At 42.0% G+C, this 25066-nt stretch overlaps 1 protein-coding gene across 1 annotated transcript in view; it reads right to left on the bottom strand.

The window, feature by feature from the left end:
* Positions 1 to 5767: 5767 nt before the first annotated feature.
* Positions 5768 to 25066, bottom strand: part of OSGIN2 (oxidative stress induced growth inhibitor family member 2) — a 44088-nt gene continuing 24789 nt past the window's right edge. Inside the window, exons 3-6 of the mRNA XM_082258854.1 lie at positions 17214 to 17350; positions 12169 to 12360; positions 9520 to 9611; positions 5768 to 7235 (exon numbers count right to left, since the gene is read on the bottom strand). Coding sequence (XP_082114980.1) covers positions 6191 to 7235; positions 9520 to 9611; positions 12169 to 12360; positions 17214 to 17350 — 1466 coding nt within the window. The 3' untranslated portion in view covers positions 5768 to 6190. The remainder of the gene's footprint in view (positions 7236 to 9519; positions 9612 to 12168; positions 12361 to 17213; positions 17351 to 25066) is intronic.

Genomic DNA, 25066 nt, shown 5'->3' with positions numbered 1-25066 from the left:
TAAATGCATACAGAGGACTGTAGGAAACAGGATTTACAGCAAGTCAAACAAGAATTGTAATGCAGTCACATGGCTTCCAAATACCAACCCAACACCAGGCCACTGGCATGCCAGTTCACGAATTCCGTGTAGGTGCAGACAGGAGATAATACAATTGGCCAGTAAACCAAGTGCTGCCATTTGACTTGTATTTATTATTTCATGACCCCAAACAAAATCCAGCAACTTTAACATAGATCAAAGATTCAGGTTTCTGTATCAAAGGCCAGCTGACTAGGAGGCAAAAATGACCTTTAGGTAGATCAGGATACATAGGCTGCAAGTCTCATTGGGCATACTTCCAAAGAACTGAAAAGCCAAAACTTGTCAGACCCATCTAAGAGGATGAAGTGCTAAGGCCACCTTCACAAGAGGGTACTATAGTGTATGTCCATGCGAGGATCATGCTTGCCCACACCAGGATGCAGAAGTGTTCATTGCATCCCCATGCAGCCAGTCCCAGTGATGTCTAGTGGGACACAGAGGCTACACGGACACAGCCGCTGCTCCCAGTTTGACATTAGGAGCACTAGCTATCATATTCCCATGTTAACCAGGCCTAAGAGGGAAATTATTACATTTGATAAAAAAAAAAAGAAAAAAAGGAGGAAGGCTAATTTGCTGCCTTTGGAAAAATATAAGATTGTTAACTTTGGACAAAAGTCCTTATACAATTCCTTGCCCTGTGATTGGCTGTCGAATTTAACATATGCATGTTATATTATAGATTTGTGCTGTATTTTGAGTGCAAGTAAAATCCTATTCTGGAGTAAGGAAAAATGCTCCTTTGCAGTGGGGTTGCCACTGCACTGCAAGGGTTAAAGGCTTGCTTAGATCTAGGGGGCCTTAAAAGGATAAGTTCACCTTAAAATAATAAATGCACATCTTTTTGCAGGTAAATTATTTTTTTTCACTTGGAGCCTGTAAAGCATTGCACCCATGAACAGCAGATCACAGGTATTGCAGGACTCCTGCAGCCTTGTCAGTGTATCCTCAATCTATTTGCTCATACATCATACAGGCAGATACACATTGACAGGAAAATGAATGAGAATGAGCCACCACTGTGTTCAACAGCTTAATGGTAGTTCATTGAGAACTTCAAGCCGACAGCCACAAAGGCTGTTGGGACTTGTCGTTTTCCCTTTCACAGAACACTGTGAATGGACGATGAGGCCGGCTGAGCAAAGCCCTGCACAGCCACGTTTTCTTCAGATTGTGGCAGTGAGCAGGGGGAGAAGATACCCCACTCTCTTTCAAAACGGGGACTCAGGACTTGACGACAGATATGCCACAGTGGTAGAGAGAGGAGTTTGCAGGGAATGGACTTACATCCTGGAGGAAGCCTGAAAAAGCAGAGGATTGGGCAGGCAACACTTCTTTTACTTGATGGGATAAATTACCATTTATAAGAAACATGGCTTGAAGTGGTTAAAGCTAAAGGCCAGAGAAAATGGGAAAAATACACGTGTAAGTGGTCTTGTCTGCCAAAGGATTTGCAATTTTGGCCAGCCGCTTTTGTGATTTGTACACTTCTGCCAGACAGCACAGTCACTTTTTCTGCTAAAATGAAAAGTGATGTTAAACCCACTCTCATCATCAGATTTAGGCCTCTTTCCCACTTGTACGACTTAGGACTGCAAAGTCGCATGACAAGTCATATTCCATGATTTTCATAGAGTACCATTCATATCTTTGCAACTTCAAGTCGCAGCAACTTTAAAGTAGTTCCTGCACTAATATGTGAAGTGCAGAGAAAGGTTGTAAACGGCGCTACCTTGAGCAACTAAATAATTAGATAGTAATAAAGTGCAATCTCTTATATTCAATAATAAATGAGAGGGTGTGTCCCATAAAACCGAAAGGGTTAAAAAATTATATATACTGTGTATCAAGTGGGTACAAGTAAAATATCCTGGTGTGTGATAGATAAAACCCAGAAAGTGCTGAAGTGCAATAAATAAATAACATAGACAGTGTTTTTATTGTGATATACAAGTAATTAAATCATTCACTGTGGAAATAAAATAATCAAATATTGGTGAATATTCCTGGCTGGAGTGGCCGCTCCAGCAGACGTCGATGACGAAACGCGTGGGGCGGGTGCATTGCGTCACAGCGTCACTTCCGGTTTGAGACTCCACCGCCGTGGAACGCGGAAGCTTCCCGGCGATTGCAACTGATGCGAGGCAGCTACCACGGCTTCTCATAGTGAGTGGATGCTACGTTCTTTTTCTTCAGTTTATGAATGATACTTCACGAGGCTCCCCCTTTCTTTCTCCCCATATGGAAACTCGCCAATCGGTGCTTGGTTGATTGTGGAGGGGGACCTTTGAAGATCCATCTTGCCTAACTTTCATTTAGGGCAGGTTGTATATACAGCGCGACACCTAGTGGTCACACAGGTGATTGCAGCTGATTTCTCATTTTATTTTGGTCTATGCATTTACACGGGATTATTCCCTGACTTCACTTATATGGTTTCTACTGGCATGTTGCACTTTTGATAGTAACAGTGCCAGGAATATTCACCAATATTTGAATATTTTATTTCCACAGTGGATGATTTAATTACTTGTATATCACAATAAAAACACTGTCTATGTTATTTATTTATTGCACTTCAGCACTTTCTGGGTTTATCTATCACACACCAGGATATTTTACTTGTACCCACTTGATACACAGTATATATAATTTTTTAACCCTTTCGGTTTTATGGGACACACCCTCTCATTTATTATTGAATATAAGAGATTGCACTTTATTACTATCTAATTATTTATTTGCACAAGTTAGCGCCGTTTACAACCTTTCTCTGCACTTCACATATATCTTGACCCCTTTTGGGGTTTGGTTGTTGGCCGCTTACACCTGTTAGTCCTTCACGCCTCACTGCACACTCCATAGCGCTGGTCAAATTTTGCTTTTACATACCTGCACTAATATGGTCTGACTTTGATGCATTTTGAGGTCCATACACCTCAAAATTACACAGGCATTGCTTTAAGTCTAAAACGCAGCAAAATAAATTGCAGCAAAATTGGCAAAACTTTTAGGTCCCACAAGTGTGAAAGGGGCCTTAATCACTGGCAATGCAGCTTCTTTATCAATCTTTACCTAAGCTGTGCTATGACCACTGCTCCAAGTTTCCTGTTTCAGGGTAGTTTCATTCTCTTGCAGCATCCTATGGATTCTCCCTTGCATGTAGGGACTAATTTTGTGTCCCTCTACAATGTGCGCATCAACAGAAACACAAATCCAAAGATAGCAAGGCACTCCCCTACTCCTCTATTCTCCTAATGGACTGACTCAAGACTGCACTGTCCACCTTTTAAACTCTTTCCTGTAAAGACCTTAAAGTGGACCACCACCCAAAAGGGAGAAGTTCCGCTTTAAGGCCTCTTGTGGGTGCCTACTTTTTTTGGGGGGGGGGGGGGGGATTTGGGTACCTGGTTTTGACAGGTATCCACTTCAATTCACCCAAGTCTATTACACCCACTCTTCTGGGACAGGTCACAGGTCTTAGAAGATTCGCACTGTGCAGCGCAGCTCGTGCAGTGAGCGCCTGGTTTGTTACAGCCGGGTGATCACAGTTGAGATGCTGGGGACAGAAGAGCTGAGGGAAGAACAGCTCGGATGAGCACATCCCTCAGTCCTGGGACAAGTGGAGTGTGTGTTTATTAAAAAAAAGTCAGCAGCTACAGTTTCTGTAGCTGCTAACTTTTAATAAACACAAAAATTATTGGAGCTCCTCTTTAAGGTCAGGGAAGCAGCATTAAAAGTGATCTGCAAGTGCTGGGGTAAGAATATTACAGCTTACAAGGGATTGTTTATTTTGTTGTGCTCAAAGTGTTAAGCCCCGTACACACGCATCGATTATTGGCCGGTAATTTTCGGCCAGCGTCCGATCGGCCGATTTCCGGCTTGTTAGTATGATGCTTCCGACAACCGACTCCGACTTTTCGGCCGAAAAAAATCTGGTGTGCAGACTATAAAATTTTTGTTGGCCGTCAACGCAACGGCCGATTTTCCGTCAGTCAGTACAGATTTCGGCAGACAAAAAATCTGATGAGCAAGACTAGGCATGCTCAGAGAAGAAAAAACACACGGAAAGTAAACCAGCACATGATATCACTTCTGAAGTAGATTTTTGTTGGCTGAGAAAATTTGTGTGCAGTCTAGGCACATTCCAACCAACACAACACCACTCTGGACAAAAGACGGACGATCGGTCGGCCGATAATTGTTGCGTGTGTACAAGGCATTAGGCTAGAAAATGTTGAGCTTAATACTACTTTAAGGAATACAGTTGTGTCGTCTCCACTTCTGCAACCTGCCGATTGCTCAAAAAAGATGAAGCAATAGCATAGAGATATGTTAACTCTGCTCTTGAACTCTGCTTTTTATGTAAAAAGCACACATTTTGTTATTTTAAAAGAAACGCTGCATAATAACTGCTTAAAATGACATCAGTGCAAATGAATATTCCTAAAAACGGTAGCAGAAGATAAATAACAAATACAAATAAAACATATGGATTTGTGAACTGGCGCTTTATAGTTTACATTTCTATGTTGGAATTGCTGCAAATCCTAAATCTCTAATTCTTCAGATTGAGGGCTGGTTCGCACCCAGCGTTGCCAACCTACCAGATTGAAATTTACTGACATGACATCCAGAATTTACCGACACAGCCAAGTTTTTACTGGCATTTCCAAAAGTTACAAAATGACAGTTTTAAGTGCAAATTTTAGTATTTAGGCTACAAACAAGTACAATATGGAATAAGCAATGTGATGTAAGGTACATATTAAGACAAAAAAACTCAACCCTAAAAATGGGCGCACATACACATGAAAGTGACTCTTAGTGACACAGAGCAGTGTGCAGCAGCACAGATGATGACACCAGAGTCACAGTGGCAGTGTCTCTCCACACCTTCAGGCCACTCCAGTCCAAACAGCACTGACAGTCCCGTTTCCGGCTTGCCTTGCTCCCATCCCGTAGACCCGCACACGAGGCTCTGGCTCCCTTGTACCAGGACATCACAGGACACGCTCACGCACTGCGCATCCACCAGACCCTCCAGAACACATTATAGCATTCATTTGGATGGTCACTGCCAGCTCTGAACTGGAGCTGCACATTTCGGAGCCGAGCGTCACAACCATATTTTTTACTGGCAACTTTTTCCTGTCACTGGCATTTACTGGCAGGAGAAAAAAGTGCCAATTTTTTACTGGCAGTTGGCAACACTGTTCGCACCAGATGCAGTCCAGTGCGTTTTTAATCTGCATCAAAATATCCATGCATGGCATTTTCCATGTATAACTGCCCTAGTTCACACCAGTGCATTCCAGGGCACGCAACAAAAGTGGAACATGCCCCATTTTATCTGTATGAAACATCTGGAAGAAAAAAAAAAAAAAAGCATGTAAATGCGTCAGAAACGCACAAGTCTTGAATGGAGTCCGAAAAAAAAAAAAAAAAAAAAAAAAAGGGTGGGGGGGGGGGTGATTACACTGAATTGATCAAAAACGCATATTAACACGCATGCAGACCTGCACCTGGAATGCAAAATTGCAGCGCAAACTGGCCCCTACTGTATGCTGAACTCCCACTGATTACTGGAATCCAGTACATCTGTGTCCTTGGCTAGGAAACATTTTCAGGCTCGAGTTAATTCTTCTGTATGCTTAAAGCAAACATCCTCAGTGAAGCACAAACCTTGACTTGAAATTAATTAGTGTTTTGAAATAGGAGAGGAAATCGATGCAAAATAGGATGCATCTACTTTCATTTTATCATTTAACCAACAGCCCCAAAATAAAACAAAAACAAAAAAAAAAAAAGCTTAAAGTCAATGGAATTAGATACTGAAAAATGCATAAAACAGAATATACTGTATATGTAACAAATTGCACAAGAAACTATAGAATTCTTTAATGTCGCAAGAAGTCTGGGTAGGCTTCTAGGATCTTCTACAAAAGCAGCAAAAGGTTCTTCTTGTCAGTCTTGCAATAGGTTATGAAATACATTGCACTGTGCAAAAACACATACTGATGAAATCTGCAAATTTGCAGATCACGGAAAGAGTGTTATAGGAGGTTTCCAGAGAAGCAGAAGTAGGCATGAGTACATGGTAAGTTTATGACACACCATCATCTCTTCCACTTTCTACGAGTCGATGCCTTTTCTTCTTCTGTCTTAGTTCCAGACATCTTGTTATGGCAAGTGCTCCACCTTTAAGGAACCTGATAAAGTTGTCACCAACCAGTGGACCAAGGGCAAAAAGATTAGGTTCTTTGGAGGACTCATAAGTATATGGATCAATTTCTACGGAATTACCCTTGCAGGTAATTGGCTGGTTGGGAAGATGCCCCAAATTCCGACCTTGCTCTTTCAAGAAAAACAAATTTGGATGTGAACCTATCAAGACTAAAGCCGTGGAGATCTTTAGGACTTTTTTAAGTCCATTGTTACTTTGAAGGACAACTTTCGTATCAGGCTTGAAAGAAAGTACAATATGCTCTGGGTAACTTGTATAAGGGGGATAGAAGTTGGAAGCAACAGTACTAAGTTGTGTACACATCATATGATAAACCTTGTGGTATTCTGGATATAGTTTTTTTGGCAATTGTTTAAAAATAAGACTTGGATCATTGAGTCTTCTACGGAAAACATGGATGACTGGAATGTTATTGTTGTGTGCACACAAAACGGCATCTGCTGCCGTCAGCCCAGCCCCAACAATCAAAACCGGGTCTACGGCTCCACGCAGTCTTCCTTTGCCAACAGCTTCTTCAAACTCTGCAATGGAATGTGAAACAAATGGGAGGTCCTCTCCAAGAACCTCTAGTCGAGCAGGTGCATCAAATGTACCTGTGGCAAGAACAACAGTTTCTGCAAAAAGACAAAAGGGCTGGTGAGAGCCATCAGCTGCCCTACGATAGCCATGGATTTCCCAGTTCTTCTTTAACATGGGGTCTCCATTTTCTTTGTCAATGCAAGGCTCTTCTGGTGCAACATCTTCAGAATCATGGCTGTCAGGCTCCTCCTGGTCACGGTAGGGCCTTGCCACAGAAGTAATATAGGTGTTGTCCACAAAGTTTCTTTGAATGCCCATTATTTTAACATAATGTTTGTAATAAGCAGCCACTTCTGCTGGGGTAGCACGATCACTTTTGGTATTTCTGTGCAGAGGAGAAATAGAACAGGTTATATGCAAGAATTCCAAAATTCTAAAGAAAAAAAAAAAAAAAATTGTTTTTCATTTAGTTTTTCAAACCACCATATTGGACTTTCTGTAAAGAGCAAAAAGTCAGTCAGTTATCTATTTATGCTATTTCGAACACACTACACAAGTACCCACCACAAAAATCCCACTTAAAGCACGTCGCATGATATGTAAAAAAACAATGATTCCCTATGAGAGCCGTCTTAACTGGTTCGACTCGTGTCAGTCAGATTTTGAAAAAGGTTCCTGCACTACTTTGGGCCGACTTGGGTGCGATTCCATCCCATAGAATTGAATGGGCTCAGAGGTCAAGTGTGTGCAATATTAGCAATGCAAAAATTCCCCCCCAAAAAAAAATACGGCGTGGGGTGCCCTCAAAAGCCATACCAAGCCCTTTGAAGGCAAGCGAGGCTCTGCTCCCCACCCCAAAGTACCTTTGTCCCCATGTTGATGAGGATAAGGGCCTCTTCCCGACAACCCTGGCTGGTGGTTGTGGGGTCTGCATGGAAAGGGGGGCTTAGCTGAATCTGGAAACCTCCTTTAAGAAAGCCCCCCCCCCCCCGATCCCACCCCAAATTAATGAGTATGGGGTACATAGTGTGAAAAAGGAAAAAAAAAAAAAAAAAAAAATCAAAACACACACACACACGCGACAGTTTGATTTATTAAAAATGAATAATGTCCCCCATGGTAGTTCAAACATAGTTCTTCTATAATTATAGTGAGTGGCCATCAGGTGACATCACCCAGAGACCCTGCCCCTTGTGACATCATGGACCTGGTCCTCTTCTTAAAAGGGGGCTTCCAGATTCCAATTAGTCCCCTGCCCTCAGACCCCAACAACATGGCGACAAGGTGCCATGGGGGGTTAGAGCCAACCCCCTTGTTGAGGGCATGTGACCTAGTATGGTTCAGGAGGGAGGTGCACTTCCTCATCCCCTCCTCTCGTTTCCTGACCTGCCAGGCTGCATGCTCTGGTAAGAGCCTGGTATGGATTTGGCGGAGGACCCCATGCCTTTTTTTGTTGTGATTTTTGCATTGCTAATATTGCACACACTTGATCTCAAAGCACATGTCCCATGCCAAAAGTCGGATCAGTTAAGATGGAACTTTTCTCAAAGTCGGACCAAGATCGGATCCCGTTGATTAAAGTCGCATGAAGTCAGACCATAGTCGCAGGGCAAAGTTGGATCGAAAAACTGTGGAAAATTTTGCATTTCATTTAGAAATCCAGGTCAGAGAGTCTGGAGGAAGAGTGGAGAGGCACAGAATCCAAGTTGCATGAGGCCCAGTGTGAAGGTTCCAGTGATGATTTTGGGAGCCATGTCATCTGATGGGGGTTGGGCCACTGTGTTATCAAGTAAAAAGTCAGCGCAGCCCTCTACCAGGAAATTCTAGAGCACTTCATGCTTACCTTTGCTGACCAGCTTTATGGAGATGCCGATTTCATTTTCCAGCAGGACTTGGCACCTGCCCACACTGCTAAAAGTACCAATACCTGGTTTAATAATCATGGTATCACTGTGCTTAATTGGCAAGCAAACTCGCCTGACCTAAACCCCATAGGGAATCTGTGGAGTATTGTTGAGAGGAAGATAAGAGACACCAGACCCAACAATGCAGTCGCGCTGAAGGCCGCTTTTAAAAGCAACCTGGACTTCCATAACACCTCAGCAATGCCACAGGCTGATCGCCACATCACACCACATTGATGCAGTAATTCATGCAAAAGGAGCCCTGACTAAGAGTTGGCATAGTGCATACTATACCATACATAGTTACTTTTCAGTAAGCCAACATTTCTTTGGTCTTATGTAATCTAATTTTCGAAGATACTGAATTTTGGGTTTTCACTAGCTGTAAGCCATAATCATCAAAATTAAAAGAAAGAAATGCTTGAAATATATCACTGTGTGTGTAACGCATCTATATAAAAGTAGGAGTTTCACTTTTTGAAATGAATTATTGAAATAAAATTTACTTTTTGATGATATTCAAATTTTTTGAGATGCACCTGTAAGTAACAACCCACAAGTAGTTTTTTTTTTTTTTTTATATCCAAGAATGAATTACTGCACAGTGCCTGCAGCTCTCAGTGTCAGCAAGGCCTTGTTTTAAAGCATGTGTACTGCTGGTAGAATATGGAAATATTTGACTGTCCAAAGCCTGACCACAGATTCACTTTCCGGCATTCTACAAAGGCCAGCAGAAATCACCAACAAATAATGTAAGAAACTTACCTCCTCTTACCAGAGACCCAGTCTTTAAACTTAAGTCCAGGTAATTCCATCCAGTCACCAAGACTAAGTGTTAAAATGGATCCTTCCATATCCTTAAACAAAGGAAATAAAGATGATCAAAAAAGTGCGAAGAATACAGAGAAAGAAAGTTGGTTTTGATAACTTGCTGTTAAACTAAAACAAGGGTAAAATAGTATCTGAACTGGACGGTGGCGTCTAGATGACAAGGAGATGAGGAAACCACATACTGAACGGTACAACTATAAAGATCACCAGTTCATGGTAACTGCAGGCCATACATTTGCATAGGATGTAACCTGAACGAAATCAGAAGCTTCTAACTTGCACAAAAAACCCAAAAAATGAAATGCCATTGAAGAAGAACAAGATGATCTTCTCTGAGCATCTAAAACTGGGAAAATAAACAAACAACCCAAATACATTTATTAGAAAACCAATAACATTTTTACATTTTTATTAGGAAAACAAAACACGTATGGGGCGCTCCATCCTTCTAGTCACATCTGGAACAATTCCCAATCTAATTGGCCGCTCCTTCTTCAACAAGCCCAATGCCCATATTTTAATAAAAGCTTCTATTCTGCTGAATAGAATCTTCAGTTTTATTCCAGTAGAGAAGGTGGGAGCAGAGAAGAGTTTTCTGGTTCTGACAACCTTAAACAAAGAAAACAAGGCCAACCCACCACATTACTTTTCAATAGCCAGAAAATGTTTTAAAAAAATTGCTTTGCACACAATCAATCAATCAGGTTGTTCCCATTCACTGGCAGAAGAGAGGGTTAATTATAGAGGGCAGGTACTTCCCTTTCAGACCTGTGTATTAGGCAGCTGGCCTGAAAATGTCAGTGGAGCTGTTTGCTATTAGTGGAAGAGACAACAGCATGCTGAGAGGGAAGCTGTATTGGGTGAGCCAAGCCTTGAGTGACTGTAGCTTTGGCTAGAGCTGTGTAATAAGTTGCCTATAAGCCTGTTTACTCCAAAGACTGTAGATTATTTCAAGACAAGTCTGTCATTTTCTGTTTGTTTTGCTGAATAAAAGCATATTTAATTTCACTGGACTGTCTCAGAGACAGCTGTTCACCCCTCTGATCCCATACAATTGGTGGAGGATGCGGGCAGTTTGAGGGGTGCAGGCCAATCCTATGTCCTGGGTTAAAGCTGTACAGCCTGTGAAAACCTCTGAAAAAGGCAATGGAGGAATTCCTAAAGAAGTTGATGGTGTCTAATGCTGCACAGCAGGAGACAAACCTCTTGCTGATGGAACAGATAGAGTCAGTGTCTCAGAAGTAAAGATGGGCAGAGGGTCACCAATCTGTGAAAAGCGGTGTCCAAAATTGGCAAAAAAAAAAATTAAAAATGGTGTTTAACGTAAAATTGCAAAGATTTTAAAATATATCACCGTCTATTGTACAGAATATCAAAAGATTCCAAAAATCTGGAGAAAACTATCCGCAAGGGACAAGGCCGAACCACAATATTGGAAGCCCGTGATCTTCTGGCCCCTCAGACAGCACTGCATTAAAAACAGGCATGATTCTGTGCAAAGAAGAAGCCATACCTGAACAAGATCCAGAAACAGTGCCATCTTCTCTGGGTTAAAGCTCATTTTAAATGGTCTGCTGCAAAGTGGAAAACTGTTCTGTGGTCAGACGAATCAAAATCTTGACATTTTGACAACCATGGGCACTGCGTCCCCTGAACTAAAGAGGAGAAGGCCCTTTCGGCTTGTTATCAGCGCTCAGTTAAAAAGCCTGCATCTCTGATGGTACGGGAGTGTATTCGTGCCTATGGAATGAGCAGCTTGCACATCTGGAAATGCACTATCAGTGCAGAAAGATGTATCCAGGTTTTAGAGCGGCATATGCCCTTTTTCATGGAAGGCCTTGCAAATTTTAGCAGGACAACGCTAAACCACACACTGCATCTATAACTTGGCTTCATAGTAGAACAATCCATGTGCTTAACTGGCCTGCCTACAGTCCAGACTACCAATTGAAAACCTTTTGCGTATCTTGAAAATGAACAAATATGACAAAGATGACCCAGGACTATTGAGTAGTTAGAATCTTATATCAGGCAAGAATGGGTCAACAATCAACATTACCCTCCTAAAATCCAGCAACTGCTCTCTTCAGTTCCCAGATGTTTACAGAGGGTTGTTAAAAGAAGAGGGTATGCTACACCATGGTAAATGTGGCCCTGTCCCAACTGTTTGGAGATGTGCTTCTGCCATCAGTTTCAAAATTACCTTATTTTTTTTCTTAAAATTGTACATTTTGATAGGTTTTCTATTTTCTATTGTGAAATAAAATGGGTTTATAATATATGCAAATCATTACATTCTGTTTTTATGTAGATTTTAAACAGCGTCTCAACTTTTGAAATTAGAGTTGTATATATAAATCATGAGGAAGGTCAGAGTCATTCTAATGTATTTTCTAATCAAGGAAGGAACCCCATTTGATATATACTAGAGCATTAAAAAAAACACCCAAACAGTGGTCTCTTCAGGTCACCGCAGGTATCAACAATCAAACAATATCCACAGTAAGTGACACCTATAACGCTATTGTGGGAAGACTCCATTGCCTCGGAGATCTACAGCTTCATACATCAATAATAACTTACATGCCATGCTCCACCTGGAGGTCCCTTGCCGAGTACTATATGGGGAATATAATGCTCTTGTTCCAATTTCCACTGTAGAACAGATTGGTAGTCATACCCAAAATCAGCATTCGGGTGAAGAAGAGTGTCAAACAACACTGCCACTGCATTTGAGGAACGGCCTTCCAGCCCTTCTGACAAGTATTCCAAATCCTGTTAAAAAACAATATAAAGATAGAAAAAAAAAATTATATATTTTTATTTAGAAAAAAATAAAAATAATAAATAAAAAAAAAAAAGAATGATATTATATATATATATATATATATATATATATATATATATATATATATATATATATATATATATAAAAAAAAAAAAAAAAAAAAAAAACATATACATACATACATACATACACAGATCAAACAACATTTGTCATTCAGGAAAGAGGAATAATAGCAGACGAAATGACATTCTGTGCCACGTACACGGTTATGATGGCATTCAAACTATAAGCCAGTGTTTCTCAACCTTTTTAAAATTATGCACAATCTCACAGCACCCCATTCTAAAATGTAAAAAAAAAAAAAAAATAAATAATTTTACATAATGCAGCAATATCCACACATATAGGACACCCAATGTTAGAGCAGATTTATTCCTACAAAGCAAACACACCTTTGCCCACTGGTACTGACTAGTATTCCAATGTTTCTCTTCCCCCTCACTCAGCTAATGTGACCCCAGTGCTGATGGAGAGGGGCAAACAAGGATGCGGTTCCCCTTATAAACTAATGACCTTATTGGTTGATAGGAGGCCAGTGGCTAGAAGGTTGTAATGGTGCACAATGTGACTTTGTGCAACTGAAAAAGGCAGCCCTTATCCACCTGCTGGCTTGTATAACATTTGTGGGTATTTTGCCAAGGCATCCCTGAATAAAACCGAAAGGCAGCCTGGTTGAAAAAGGCCTTTTTGACCACTGACAGGTTAAAGTGACATTAAAGACTCATTTTTTTTCTTTTTTTTTTTTAAATACCAAACATGTCATACAACACCTGCTCTGTGCAGTGGTTTTGTGCAGAGCAGCCCCCATTCCTCTTCTTTTCAGGTCCCCTGCCAGTGCTCCTGGCTCCTCCTCTTCAGCCAGTGCCCCCAATAGCAAGCCACTTGCTCTGGAGGCCATAAGATATAGAGCAGCTGTTCGGCCCTGCCCACGCTCCCTCCTCATTGGCTCCCTGGCTGTGAGCCAATGACTCCTGCTGCTGTTTCAGCCAATGAGGAGTGAGAAACCTGGGAGAAGCTCAGCTCTTGTGCACATTGCTGGATCAATAGGGAGCTCAGGTGAGTATTAGGGGGGGTGGGGGGCTGCATACTTTATGCACAAGAATGCATAAAGGTAAAAAACCTTGAGCCTTTAAAACCACTTTAAGTGAATAACATGGATTATCTCGTTACAATGGTATCTAAAGGTCAACGGGATATAGTAGGCAGCAAGTAAACATGTTGTCCCTGAAGTTGATGGGTTGAAGAAAAAGTGGGCATTGTAGAGGTTTATGGGGCTACATAGCCTTAGACTGGTCAGGTTGCCAACGCTGATCCGTGTCCACAGCTAAAGGCACCAACAAAAGACACGTGAGCACCAGAACTGGACCATGGAACAATTACAATTACATTTTCATTTACATCATGTGGATGGCCGTGTGTGTGCATTGCTTACCAGGAGACAAGATGGCACTGGGATGCACTATGAGAAGATGGCAGATTGGTGGAGGCTTTGAGCAATGTTCTGCTAGGAAGCTTAGTCCTACCATTCAGGTGAATGTCACTTTAACATGTGCCCCCTAAACAGTGTTGCTGACCAAGTACACCCCTTCATGGAAATGGTATTCCCTGATGGCAGAGGCCTCTTTCAGCAGGAAACAGACTTCAAATTTAGCCTCCAAATCTCAATCTAAACTTAAGCATCTGTGGGATGTGATGAAACAGCAAGTCTGATCCGTGAAAGCTTGCAACCTACAGGACTTAAAGAGTTTGGAAAGGTTGAAGGTTGTTACAAAACCCACAACAGTAAAATCAGTCTGTATATGCAGTAAATCATGCTCGTTATACTCACTGTGGAACCTAAGGGGTTAATCATATGCACTGGGTAAAAAGGCTGCTTGATCCTGTATGCACGGATCCTCCTCTTCTTCCACTGACTCCAGAACAGGCCCGGATAAGACCGAGCCTTTAGAGTCAGGCTGCACATGTTCAGTCTGGTGTGTATTGCCTGAGAGGTTTTTTTTTTTGGAGAGTGCATGTGATCAGCACAGGGCCAATCAGCACTGTCCAGACAGAGGGTCAGAGTCTTGGATCCTGATGGGACAGCTCAATGCATTATGAAAACTCCTACAAGCTTAACCAGGAATTGATAGAAGTCATAAGACTGCTATATACTGCTGATGAGAAAAGGTATTTAGCAATTTATATTTACTAAAATAATTGCATTTCTATGTTCTGTGAACTATGGGAGACCAATTCTAATAAATGCAGGGTCCTGGGTGTAGTAACACCTTAATGCATTTTCTGCATGAAGGTAAACCTTCTAAATGCAGCTCCCCTCAGCCCCTCCTTGTACTTCCCTGAGGCCAGTGATCTGCACAAGAGCAGCGGCTCTCTCCCTCATAGGCTCAGACACAGTAGTGTCAATCACATCCTGAGGACTGGGGCTGCTCTGTGCAATAGGAAGGAGGAGAACATGTTTGTTATTTAAAAAAAAAAAAAATAAAAAAAAAAAAAAAAAGGGTTTCCAATCACCTAAAAATCTAAAATGAGATTTATTTTTTTTCCACAGTAATACTTACCCAGGTGGATGCAGCATCGGTCTAATGCTGCATCTGTCTCCCACCAGCTCTAACACTGAGAACAGAGCGATCAAGCACTGCAGATCGCCTGGTTCTCAGTGCTGTCAGTCACCAGCTCTCTGACCCCCCCCCCCCCCACTCACTGGAACGCTGGACTGTGGAGGGGTGGGAGCAGCCAGCTAAGGATCGCTGAGGGGCTGGATCGGCTCTGTGATGTCAGCCCGCTGTCTGCTGAAAACAAGTCACAGGAGTGCACACAATGAACTTCACTCCTGTGATCCACAGATGTACAGCCAAACAAGCTTTGTCTGTACTTCTCCTTTACAAGGATCTGCTGCTGATGGCTTGGTGCCAGATACCACAGCATACTCCCATAGGTCTAGTGGAGTCCATGCCTCAACAAGTCAGGGCTGTTGTGGTGGCATAAAGTGATGACACACACTTAGACAGGAAAATGACAGCGGAAAAATGATTCTAAATCTCACTGCGGCTTCAAGCAATTTTGTAAATAAGGCCCAACGTAGGAACCATGGTTGGATATCACTTATTTCCATATTCACTAAACAGTACAGTTAAATGTCACATCAATTATACACTGAACAAAATTTTAAACACAACACTTGTTTTTGTCCCCATTTTTCATGAGCTGAACTCAAAGATCCAAGACTTTTTCTATGTACACAAAAGGCCCATTTCTCTCTCAAATTTTGTTCACAAATCTGTCTAAATCTGTGTTAGTGAATACTTCTTTGCCGAGATAATCCATCTGCCTCACATGTGTGGCATATCAAGATGCTGATTAGACAGCATGATTATTGCCCAGGTGCACCTTCGGCTGGCCACAATCAAGGCCACTCTAAAATGTGCAGTTTTATCACACAGCACAATGCCACAGATGTCGCATGTTTTGAGGGAGCGTGCAATTGGCATGCTGACTGCAGGAAAGTCCACCAGAGCTGTTGCCCTGAATTGAATGTTCATTTCTCTACCATAAGCCATCTCCAAAGGTGTTTCAGAGAATTTGGCAGTACATCCACCTGGCTTCACAACTGCAGACGACATGTAACCACACCAGCCCAGGACCTTCACCTCCAAGATCGTCTGAGAGCAGCCACCCGGACAGCTGCTGCAACAATAAGCTTGCATAACCAAATAATTTCTGCACAAACTGTCAGAAACAGTCTCAGGGAAGCTCATCTGCATGCTCATGGTCCTCATCGGGGTCTCAACCTGACTGCAGTTCGTCATCGTAACTGACTTGAGTGGGAAAATGCTCACATTCGATGGCGTCTGGCACTTTGGAGAGGTGTTCTCTTCACAGATGAATCCCGGTTTTCACTGTACAGGGCAGATGGCAGACAGCATGTATGGTGCCGTGTGGGTGAGCGGTTTGCTGATGTCAATGTTGTGGATCAAGTGGCCCATGGTGGCGGTGGGGTTATGGTATGGGGAGGCGTTTGGTATGGACAACGAACACAGGTGCACTTTATTGATGGCATTCTGAATGCACAGAGATACCGTGACAAGATCCTGAGGCACGTTGTTGTGCCATTCATCCACAACCATCGCCTCTTGTTGCAGCATGATAATGCACGGCCCCATGTTGCAAGGATCTGTACACAATTCCTGGAAGCTGAAAACATCCCAGTTCTTGCATGGCCAGCATACTCACCAGAAATGTCACCTATTGAGCATGTTTGGGATGCTCTGGATCGGCGTATACGACAGCGTGTCCTAGGTCCTGCCAATATCCAGCAACTTCACACAGCTATTGAAGAGGAGTGGACCAACATTCCACAGGCCACAATCAACAACCTGATCAACTCTATGGGAAGGAGATGCGTTGCACTGCGTGAGGCAGATGGTGGTCACACCAGATATGGACTGGTTTTCGGACCCCCCTTGACCTCCCCAATACAGTAAAACTGCACATTTTAGAGTGGCCTTTTATTGTAACCAGCCTAAGAAACACCTGGGCGATAATCCTGCTGTCTAATCAGCATCTTGACATGCCACACCTGTGAGGTGGATGGATTATTTCGGCAAAGGAGAAGCGCTCACTAACACAGATCTGTGAATATTTGAGAGAAATTTGTGTATATAGAAAAAGTCTTAGATCTTTGAGTTCAGCTCATGAAAAAAGGGGACAAAAACAAGAAAGTGTTGCATTTATAATTATGTTCAGTGTATATGACCACATGTATTATGAGCACTGCATCTACCTGTTCAGGGATGGAGAGGTCTCGTGCTTCCTCTAGCTTGCTGTGCAAGATTGGATTGGGGTGCAGGCTGTCCGGAGACAGATATGGTCTGTATCCAGATAACAGGTATGACAGGCAGATCCCAGAAGGCCCATTCCCTGGAATAGAAATTACATAAGAAAACCTCAATGAAAAAAAAACAGAACTGTTCTCACTTCAGATCAGTACACTCACACCATTCACAATTAGGTGGCAGAAAAATCAGATATTGTCGTCATGTGAAACTTTTCACGGAATCATCTCCTACGCTATAGGCTAGATCTGCAATACAATTCATACAGATAGCCTGACCCAATATGCACCCTATTAGAAAGGCCCTTCATTTATTTCATGTGCAGTACAACAGACAATAATGTCTCCAGTTCTCAACCAGGGCTGTAACTATACCACCTATAACAGGATCCCATAGCAAAACCAGTGGGGGGCCCCTTACCTCTCTAATCCTATTCTAGCAAGACTACACACACCTTTATGTCATTCAAAAGGTGTTTAGAAAATGCTTTTGCTACCTTCCAAAATCAAAAAGTAGCTACACAGTGCTGGCCCCCTCGTGTATCCCCCCCCCCCAGCAGTAGCACTCTTGTATGTCTAAAGATAAAGCATTAAACTAAACCAACAATAAAAAAAATAAATAAAAATCACACCCTGAACAGGCTATGTCTTCTCTGCAATAAAAACTAACTTACCTGCCCATTCGCAATCTTCTACTGAATGTACTGTGAGCTTCGCATGCACAGCTCAACATACACATTCTTCTCTTAGTACCTGTGTGCATGCATATGGGACCTGCGTCATCCCTTGCTGGCCAATCAAGGACCAGGAAGATGATGTCAACGCTCTGATGAATCCAACGATTGCATTGCTGGAACAGGGGCAAGTATCTGCGGACTTTAGTTCGCCTTTAACCATTGAGAATTTAGGGTTGCGTTTAAGCGCTGCTTAGTGTAACAGGTTATAGAATATTATTGGCATCTTTTCTGCATGTTGACCTACTAAAGAACAGATGCATTAGAGTTTCTCTTAACACAGTTAATTAGTTTTACAAAGATAACCCAGTTTTCCTCTTATTTCCATAGCAGACTCATTGGGAGTATCTTTTCTTTATATAGTATGCATACAGAAGCAAGATATTTGCGATTCCCAGTATCAGCTGACAGATGTACAAGATCACGCATTTTAAGCATGGATAATATAGTTAGAACATTTCCCACACCATGATTATAGATTTTACTAAAAGGACACAGAACTTCTGTTAGCAAAACACTGGGAAAGATTCAAATACAAAGTCCAGAGATATATCTCTTGAGGAACCAGTGTAATAAATGACCGTAGTTTCTCTGTAACCAATTCCCACCCAAGGTTGTAACCGTACGTCCTTGAATTTCAGTGGTTATACCGGGATGGTGGGTGCACCTACAGATTATTTTCAGCCAGCGATTCTGTAGAAGGCAGAAGTGATGGAGTGGCTAGCCACTCCATCACTTCTGCAAGTGGCGAAAGGGCGTCTCACCCCCCTCCTGCTGCCACCTCTCCCAGGCTCTCTGATTCCATTGCGGAGGCCGGGAGGGATGGGGCCAGCGCTGACGGCAGCCTGGTACAGAGAGAGAGGAACAGACACCCTTCCCCTCTCTCTGTAACCCTGATAACCGGGAGCAACAACTATGCATCACTTATGGTTCTGCCCCTTTGTTTACCAGGCCACCAGTGGCCAGAGAAGCAGCCAATCAGACCAATTTTAGTCCGATCGGCTGCATGGGGGCCAGAGGAGAGATTTGGGGTCTAATAGACCCCAAATCTCTCAATAAAGAGGACCTGCCACAGCCCAGGCTATCACAAGGGATGCTGTTCCTACCCAGGCCTATTTTCAGCTTTCAGAGCTGTCACACTTTGAATGACAATAGCGCAGTCATGAAACACTGTACAACTATAAAACATTTTACAACTACATTTTTATCATTTATCTTTTTTTTTTTTTCCCCCCACACATATAGAGCTTTCTCTAGGTACTATTTAATCACCACTGGGTTTTTTTATTTTTTGCTAAATAAATGAATAATTTTTTTTTTTTTGGTCAAAAATTTCAATCTTTAACCACTTAAGCCCCGGAGGATTTGGCTGCTAAAGGTCCAGACCCCTTTTTTCAACTTGGCACTTCGTGACTTTAACTGATAATTGCGCGGTCATGCAATGCAGTACCTAAACGAAATTTACGTCCTTTTTTTCCCACAAACAGAGCTTTCTTTTGGTGGTATTTGATCACCTCTGCGCTTTTTATTTTTTGCGATATTAATAAAAAAAAGAGCGAAAATTTTGCAAAAAAATGGCATTTTCAACTTTGTCTTTTAAAAAATATCCAATATACTCAATTTATGTCATTTTTTTTGGCCAAAATATATTTAGCTACATGTCTTTGACAAAAAAAAAATCAATGAGCGTATTTTTATTGGTTTGCGCAAAAGTTATAGCGTCTACAAACTATGGTGTAAATACTGAAATTTACGAAGCTTTAATTTCTGACTGCCTATCTCATTTCATGAAGTGCTAAAATGGCGGGGCAGTACAAAACCCCCCCAAACTACCACTTTTTGGAAAGTAGACATCCTAAGGAATGTTCTGAGGGGCATGTTGAGCTCATTGAATATTTTATTTTTTTGTCACAGGTGTTTGAAAAATGACAAAAATAATTTTTTTTTTTTTTTTTTTTACACAAAGTTGTCATTGAAATGATATATTGCTCACACATGCCATGGGTATATGTGTAATTACACCCCAAAATATATTCTGCTGCTTCTCCTGAGTACAGGGATACCACATATGTGAGACTTTTTGGGAGCGTAGCTGTGTACGGGAGCCGGAAAACAAATCACCACCATCAGAATTTCAAAGGGCGTACATTTTTCATTGCATTTTCTCACTACCTATAACGGTTTTGGAGGCCCTGAAATGTCAAGATACCACAAAACCCCCCCAAATGACCCCATTTTGGAAAGTAGACACCCCAAGCTGTTTGCTGAGAGGCATGGTGAGTCCATGGAATATTTTATATTTTGCCACAAGTTTCGGGAAAATTACAATTTTTTTTTTTTACACAACGTTGTCACTAAAAGATAAATTTCTCACACATGACATGGGTATATGTGGAATGACACCCCAAAATACATTCTGCCACTTCTCCTGAGTATGGGGATGCCCCATGTGTGAGACTTTTTGGGAGCCTAGCTGTGTACAGGACCGCGAAAACCAATCAACACTCTCAGGTTTTCTAATGGCGTAAATTGTTCATGTCACCTCTGCACTACCTGTCGCAGTTTCGGAGGCCCTAAAATTCCAAAATAGCACAAAACCCCCCCAAATGACCCCATTTTGGAAAGTAGACACCCCAAGCTATTTGCTGAGAGGCATGGTGAGTCCATGGAATATTTTATATTTTGCCACAAGTTCCCGGGAAATATATATATATATATATTTTTTTTTTTTTTTACACAAAGTTGTCAGTAAATGATATATTGCTCACACATGCCATGGGTATATGTGAAATGACACCCCAAAATACATTCTGCTGCTTCTCCTGAGTACAAGGATACCCCATGTGTGAGACTTTTTTGCAGTCTAGCCGCGTACAGGACCCGGAAAACCAATCTGCACCTTCTGGCTTTCTAAGGGCGTAAATTGTTGATCTCACTCCTTACTACCTATCACACTTTTGAAGTCCATAAAAGGCCAAGATGGCACAAAACCCCCCCAAATGACCCCATTTTGCAAAGTAGACACTCCAATCTATTTGCTGAGAGGCATGGTGAGTATTTTGCAGCTCTCATTTTTTTTGGAAAATGAAGAAAAAACAGGAAAATGCATTTTTTTTTCCTCTTTTTTCAATTTCCAAAACTTTGTGACAAAAAGTGAGATCTGCAAAACACTCAACATGCCTCTCTGCAAATAGCTCAGGGTGTCTACTTTCCAAAATGGGGTCATTTGGGGGGGGTTTGTGCTATCTTGGAATTTTAGGGCCTCCGAAACTGTGATAGGTAGTCAGGAGTGAAATCAACAATTTACGCCCTTGGAAAGCCTGAAAGTGGAGGTTGGTTTTCGGGGTCCTGTACTCGGCTAGACTGCAAAAAAGTCTCACACATGGGGTATCCCTGTACTCAGGAGAAGCAGCAGAATGTATATTGGGGTGTCATTTCACATATACCCGTGGCATGTGTGAGCAATATATCATTTACTGACAGCTTTGTGTAAAAAAAAAAAAAAATATATATATATATATATATATATATATATATATATATATATATATATATTTCCCGGAACTTGTGGTAAAATATAAAATATTCCATGGACTCACCATGCCTCTCAGCAAACAGCTTGGGGTGTCTACTTTCCAAAATGGGGTCATTTGGGGGGGTTTTGTGCTATCTTAGAATTTTAGGGCCTCCGAAACTGTGATAGGTAGTCAGGAGTGAAATCAACAATTTACGCCCTTGGAAAGCCTGAAAGTGGAGGTTGGATTTCGGGGTCCTGTACTCGGCTAGACTGCAAAAAAGTCTCACACATGGGGTATCCCTGTACTCAGGAGAAGCAGCAGAATGTATTTTGGGGTGTCATTTCACATATACACATGGCATGTGTGAGCAATATATCATTTAGTGACAACTTTCTGTAAAAAAACAACAAAAAAAAAAGAAATAATAATTTTCCCGACACTTGTAGCAAAATATAAAATATTCCATGGACTCACCATGCCTCTCAGCAAATAGCTTTGGGTGTCTACTTTTCAAAAAGGGGTCATTTGGGGGGTGTTTGAACAGTCCCGGCATTTTACGCTCAATCTTAGCCACACATCACCCACTCTTCTAACCACTTGAAAACCAAGCCTTTTCTGTGCCTTTTTGTTTACATGAAAAAATATTTTTTTTTTACTAGAAAATTACTTTGAACCCCCAAACATTATATATTTCTTTAAAGCAGAGGCCCTATAGAATAAAATGGTGGATGTTGCAATTTTTTTTGTCACACGGTATTTGCGCACAGATTTTCCAAACGCAATTTTTGCGAAAAAAATAAATTTTTTTTAAATTTATTGCACAAATACACTATATAATTCCAATTTGTTTGGTAAAATTTAAAAGATGATCTTATGCCGAGTTCATAGACACCTGACATGACATGCTTTAAAAATTGCGCACACCTGCGCAGCGGCAAAAACGTACGTACATTTTTAAAAACCTTTAAAAGTCTCTACAGGTTACCACTTTAGACTTACAGAGGAGGTCTACTGCAAGAATTACTGCACTTGATCTGGCGATCGCGGCGATGCCTCACATGCATGCTGAAATTGCGGTTTACATATGACACTAGACCAACGCGTGCGTGTGCCATTGCGCGCAAGCACGGGGGAAAGGGGGCGGAGCTCGATTTTTTTTTTTATGCTCTTTTATGTTATTTTGACACCTTTCATTTAATTTTTTTTTTTTTTTTAAATCATTTTTATTGCTATCACAGTGAATTTAGATATCCCCTATGATAGCAATCGGTAGTGACAGGTACTCTTTTTTTTAAAAATTGGGGTCTTTTATACTCTAGATCTCTCCTCTGACCTTAATGCTTCTGACCACGCCAAAATTGGTGTGATAAAATACTTTCCCAATTTCCCAATGGCCCTGTTTATTTCTGGCGAAAAAGAAGTCATGAAATGCTCGTAGCCTCCGGCATCTTAGGCCATAGAGATGATTGGAGCCATTCTAATCTTCAATTAGCTCTATGGTTAGATAACTGAACCACCGGCTGCACTCTCGGGTTAACCGGTGGGACAGGAGAGCCCGAGAAAAACCACGGAAGGCTGCGGAAGGCGGCGGTGGGGGGGGGGGGGAGGCCCCTCCCACTGCATGTAAAAGCAGTCTAGCGGCCAATTACCTGCTAGGATTGCTTTTACATGTAAGCCGACCGCTGGCTGTAAAAAACAATACCAAGATGATGCCTAAATCTGCAGGCATCATCCTGGTATAACCACTCAAAGTCCAGCAACGTACCAGTACATTGCTAGTCCTTGTTTGGCATATAGGTTTTTTTTTTTTTCATGCAGCCTGTGGGCTGAACGGAAAAAAAGAGAACCTATCAGAAATCAGCACAAGAATAATGCGTAGTATTACTCATCATTAACCGCCCAAACAACCACCCACTGAATTTAATGATGGGTATACACGGCACTATCCACGTATACCAAAATAGGATTTTAACTGCAGTGCTGAAATCAGAAAATCACCACAGCTGCTATCAGCAAAGGTATCCATATATGCTGAGCGCAAACACTGTTTGTGTCAGAATATATAAAATCAATGCGTGGTAGCCGACGAGTACCTGCAAGAGAAACAGGTCACAAAAGAATGAAAAAACAAAGTACATTAAAAAAAGTACATTAGGAAGAGTAGGACATATAAAATGACTGACAACAACAAAAGTTTTTGGATTCTCATCATTAACCGCCCAAACAACCACCCACTGAATTTAATGATGGGTATACACGGCGCTATCCACGTATACCAAAATAGGATTTTAACTGCAGTGCTGAAATCAGAAAATCACCACAGCTGCTATCAGCAAAGGTATCCATATATGCTGAGCGCAAACACTGTTTGTGTCAGAATATATAAAATCAATGCGTGGTAGCCGACGAGTACCTGCAGGAGAAACAGGTCACAAAAGAATGAAAAAACAAACAAAGGACATTTAAATGTACAGTAAGAAGAGTAGAAGGACATATAAAATGACTGACACAACAACAGTTTTTGGATCCTTTTATTTTTCTTTCTAACTGTTTCTTCATGTCTTGATTTGGGACTGCGATCTTCTCTTCCAGCTTGGGTCTCTCAAAATGTCGATGGACATCCAACATCCTTCGAGACCCTGTGTTTGTGTGCCCTACACTGTGTCGTGCTGTACCCTACACTAATACTCCACTAGTGTATGGTAGCGCTCAAAACATTCCCCGATGCAGAGACCAGGTTGGTCAGGACATTTGGGACAATAATAACGGGTGTCACGCCTAAATCCGCGCCTGCGACAGACACGACATCTTCTTTGGGGCCATCTTTGGGTAGGGGTACTCGGGAGGGCATAAGGAAAATGCCTCTCATGCAGCCGGCTCACTGCATCTGGAAGGGGAAGTTGGGCAGGCATGCCTCCTGGGTACAGGTAGGCAAGGATGATCTCTTCCTGGAATTCCCGGAAAGATCCAGTTCGTCCTGACGCCTTGTATAGGACAAAGGCGTTCAGCATCGCCAATTGGAATAAATAAACAGACACTTTTTTGTACCAGCGTCTGGCTTTACGGGCAACTAAATACGGCGCCAAAATCTGGTCGTTAAGGTCCACCCCTCCCATGTTAAGGTTATATTCGTGGACACAGAGGGGTTTCTCCACAACGCCAGTTGCCGTAGTGATTTGGATTGTCGTGTCTGCGTGAAGGGAGGACAGAACATAAACATCCCGTGTATCCTTCCACTTCACCGCAAGCAATTTGTCCGTTTTCAAGCAGGCTCTCGCCCCCCGACTAAGACGGGAATCTACAAGCCGTTGGGGGAAGCCCCGGCGATTAGGTCGCACGGTGCCACATGCGCCAATTTGTAATTCGAGCAGGTGACTAAATAGTGGCACGCTTGTATAAAAGTTGTCCACGTACAAATGGTACCCCTTTCCGGATAAGGGTGACACCAAGTCCCAAACGATCTTACCGCTGCTCCCTATGTAGTCTGGGCAGTTGGGGGGCTCCACACAGCTATCTTTTCCCTCATAGACCCGGAAACTAACTGTATAGC

Source organism: Pelophylax lessonae (assembly GCF_965119305.1).
Source record: "Pelophylax lessonae genome assembly, chromosome: 5".
Classification (NCBI taxonomy): domain Eukaryota; kingdom Metazoa; phylum Chordata; class Amphibia; order Anura; family Ranidae; genus Pelophylax; species Pelophylax lessonae.
Note: the sequence above shows the minus strand (reverse complement) of the source record. Positions and strands in the feature narration are given on the sequence as shown.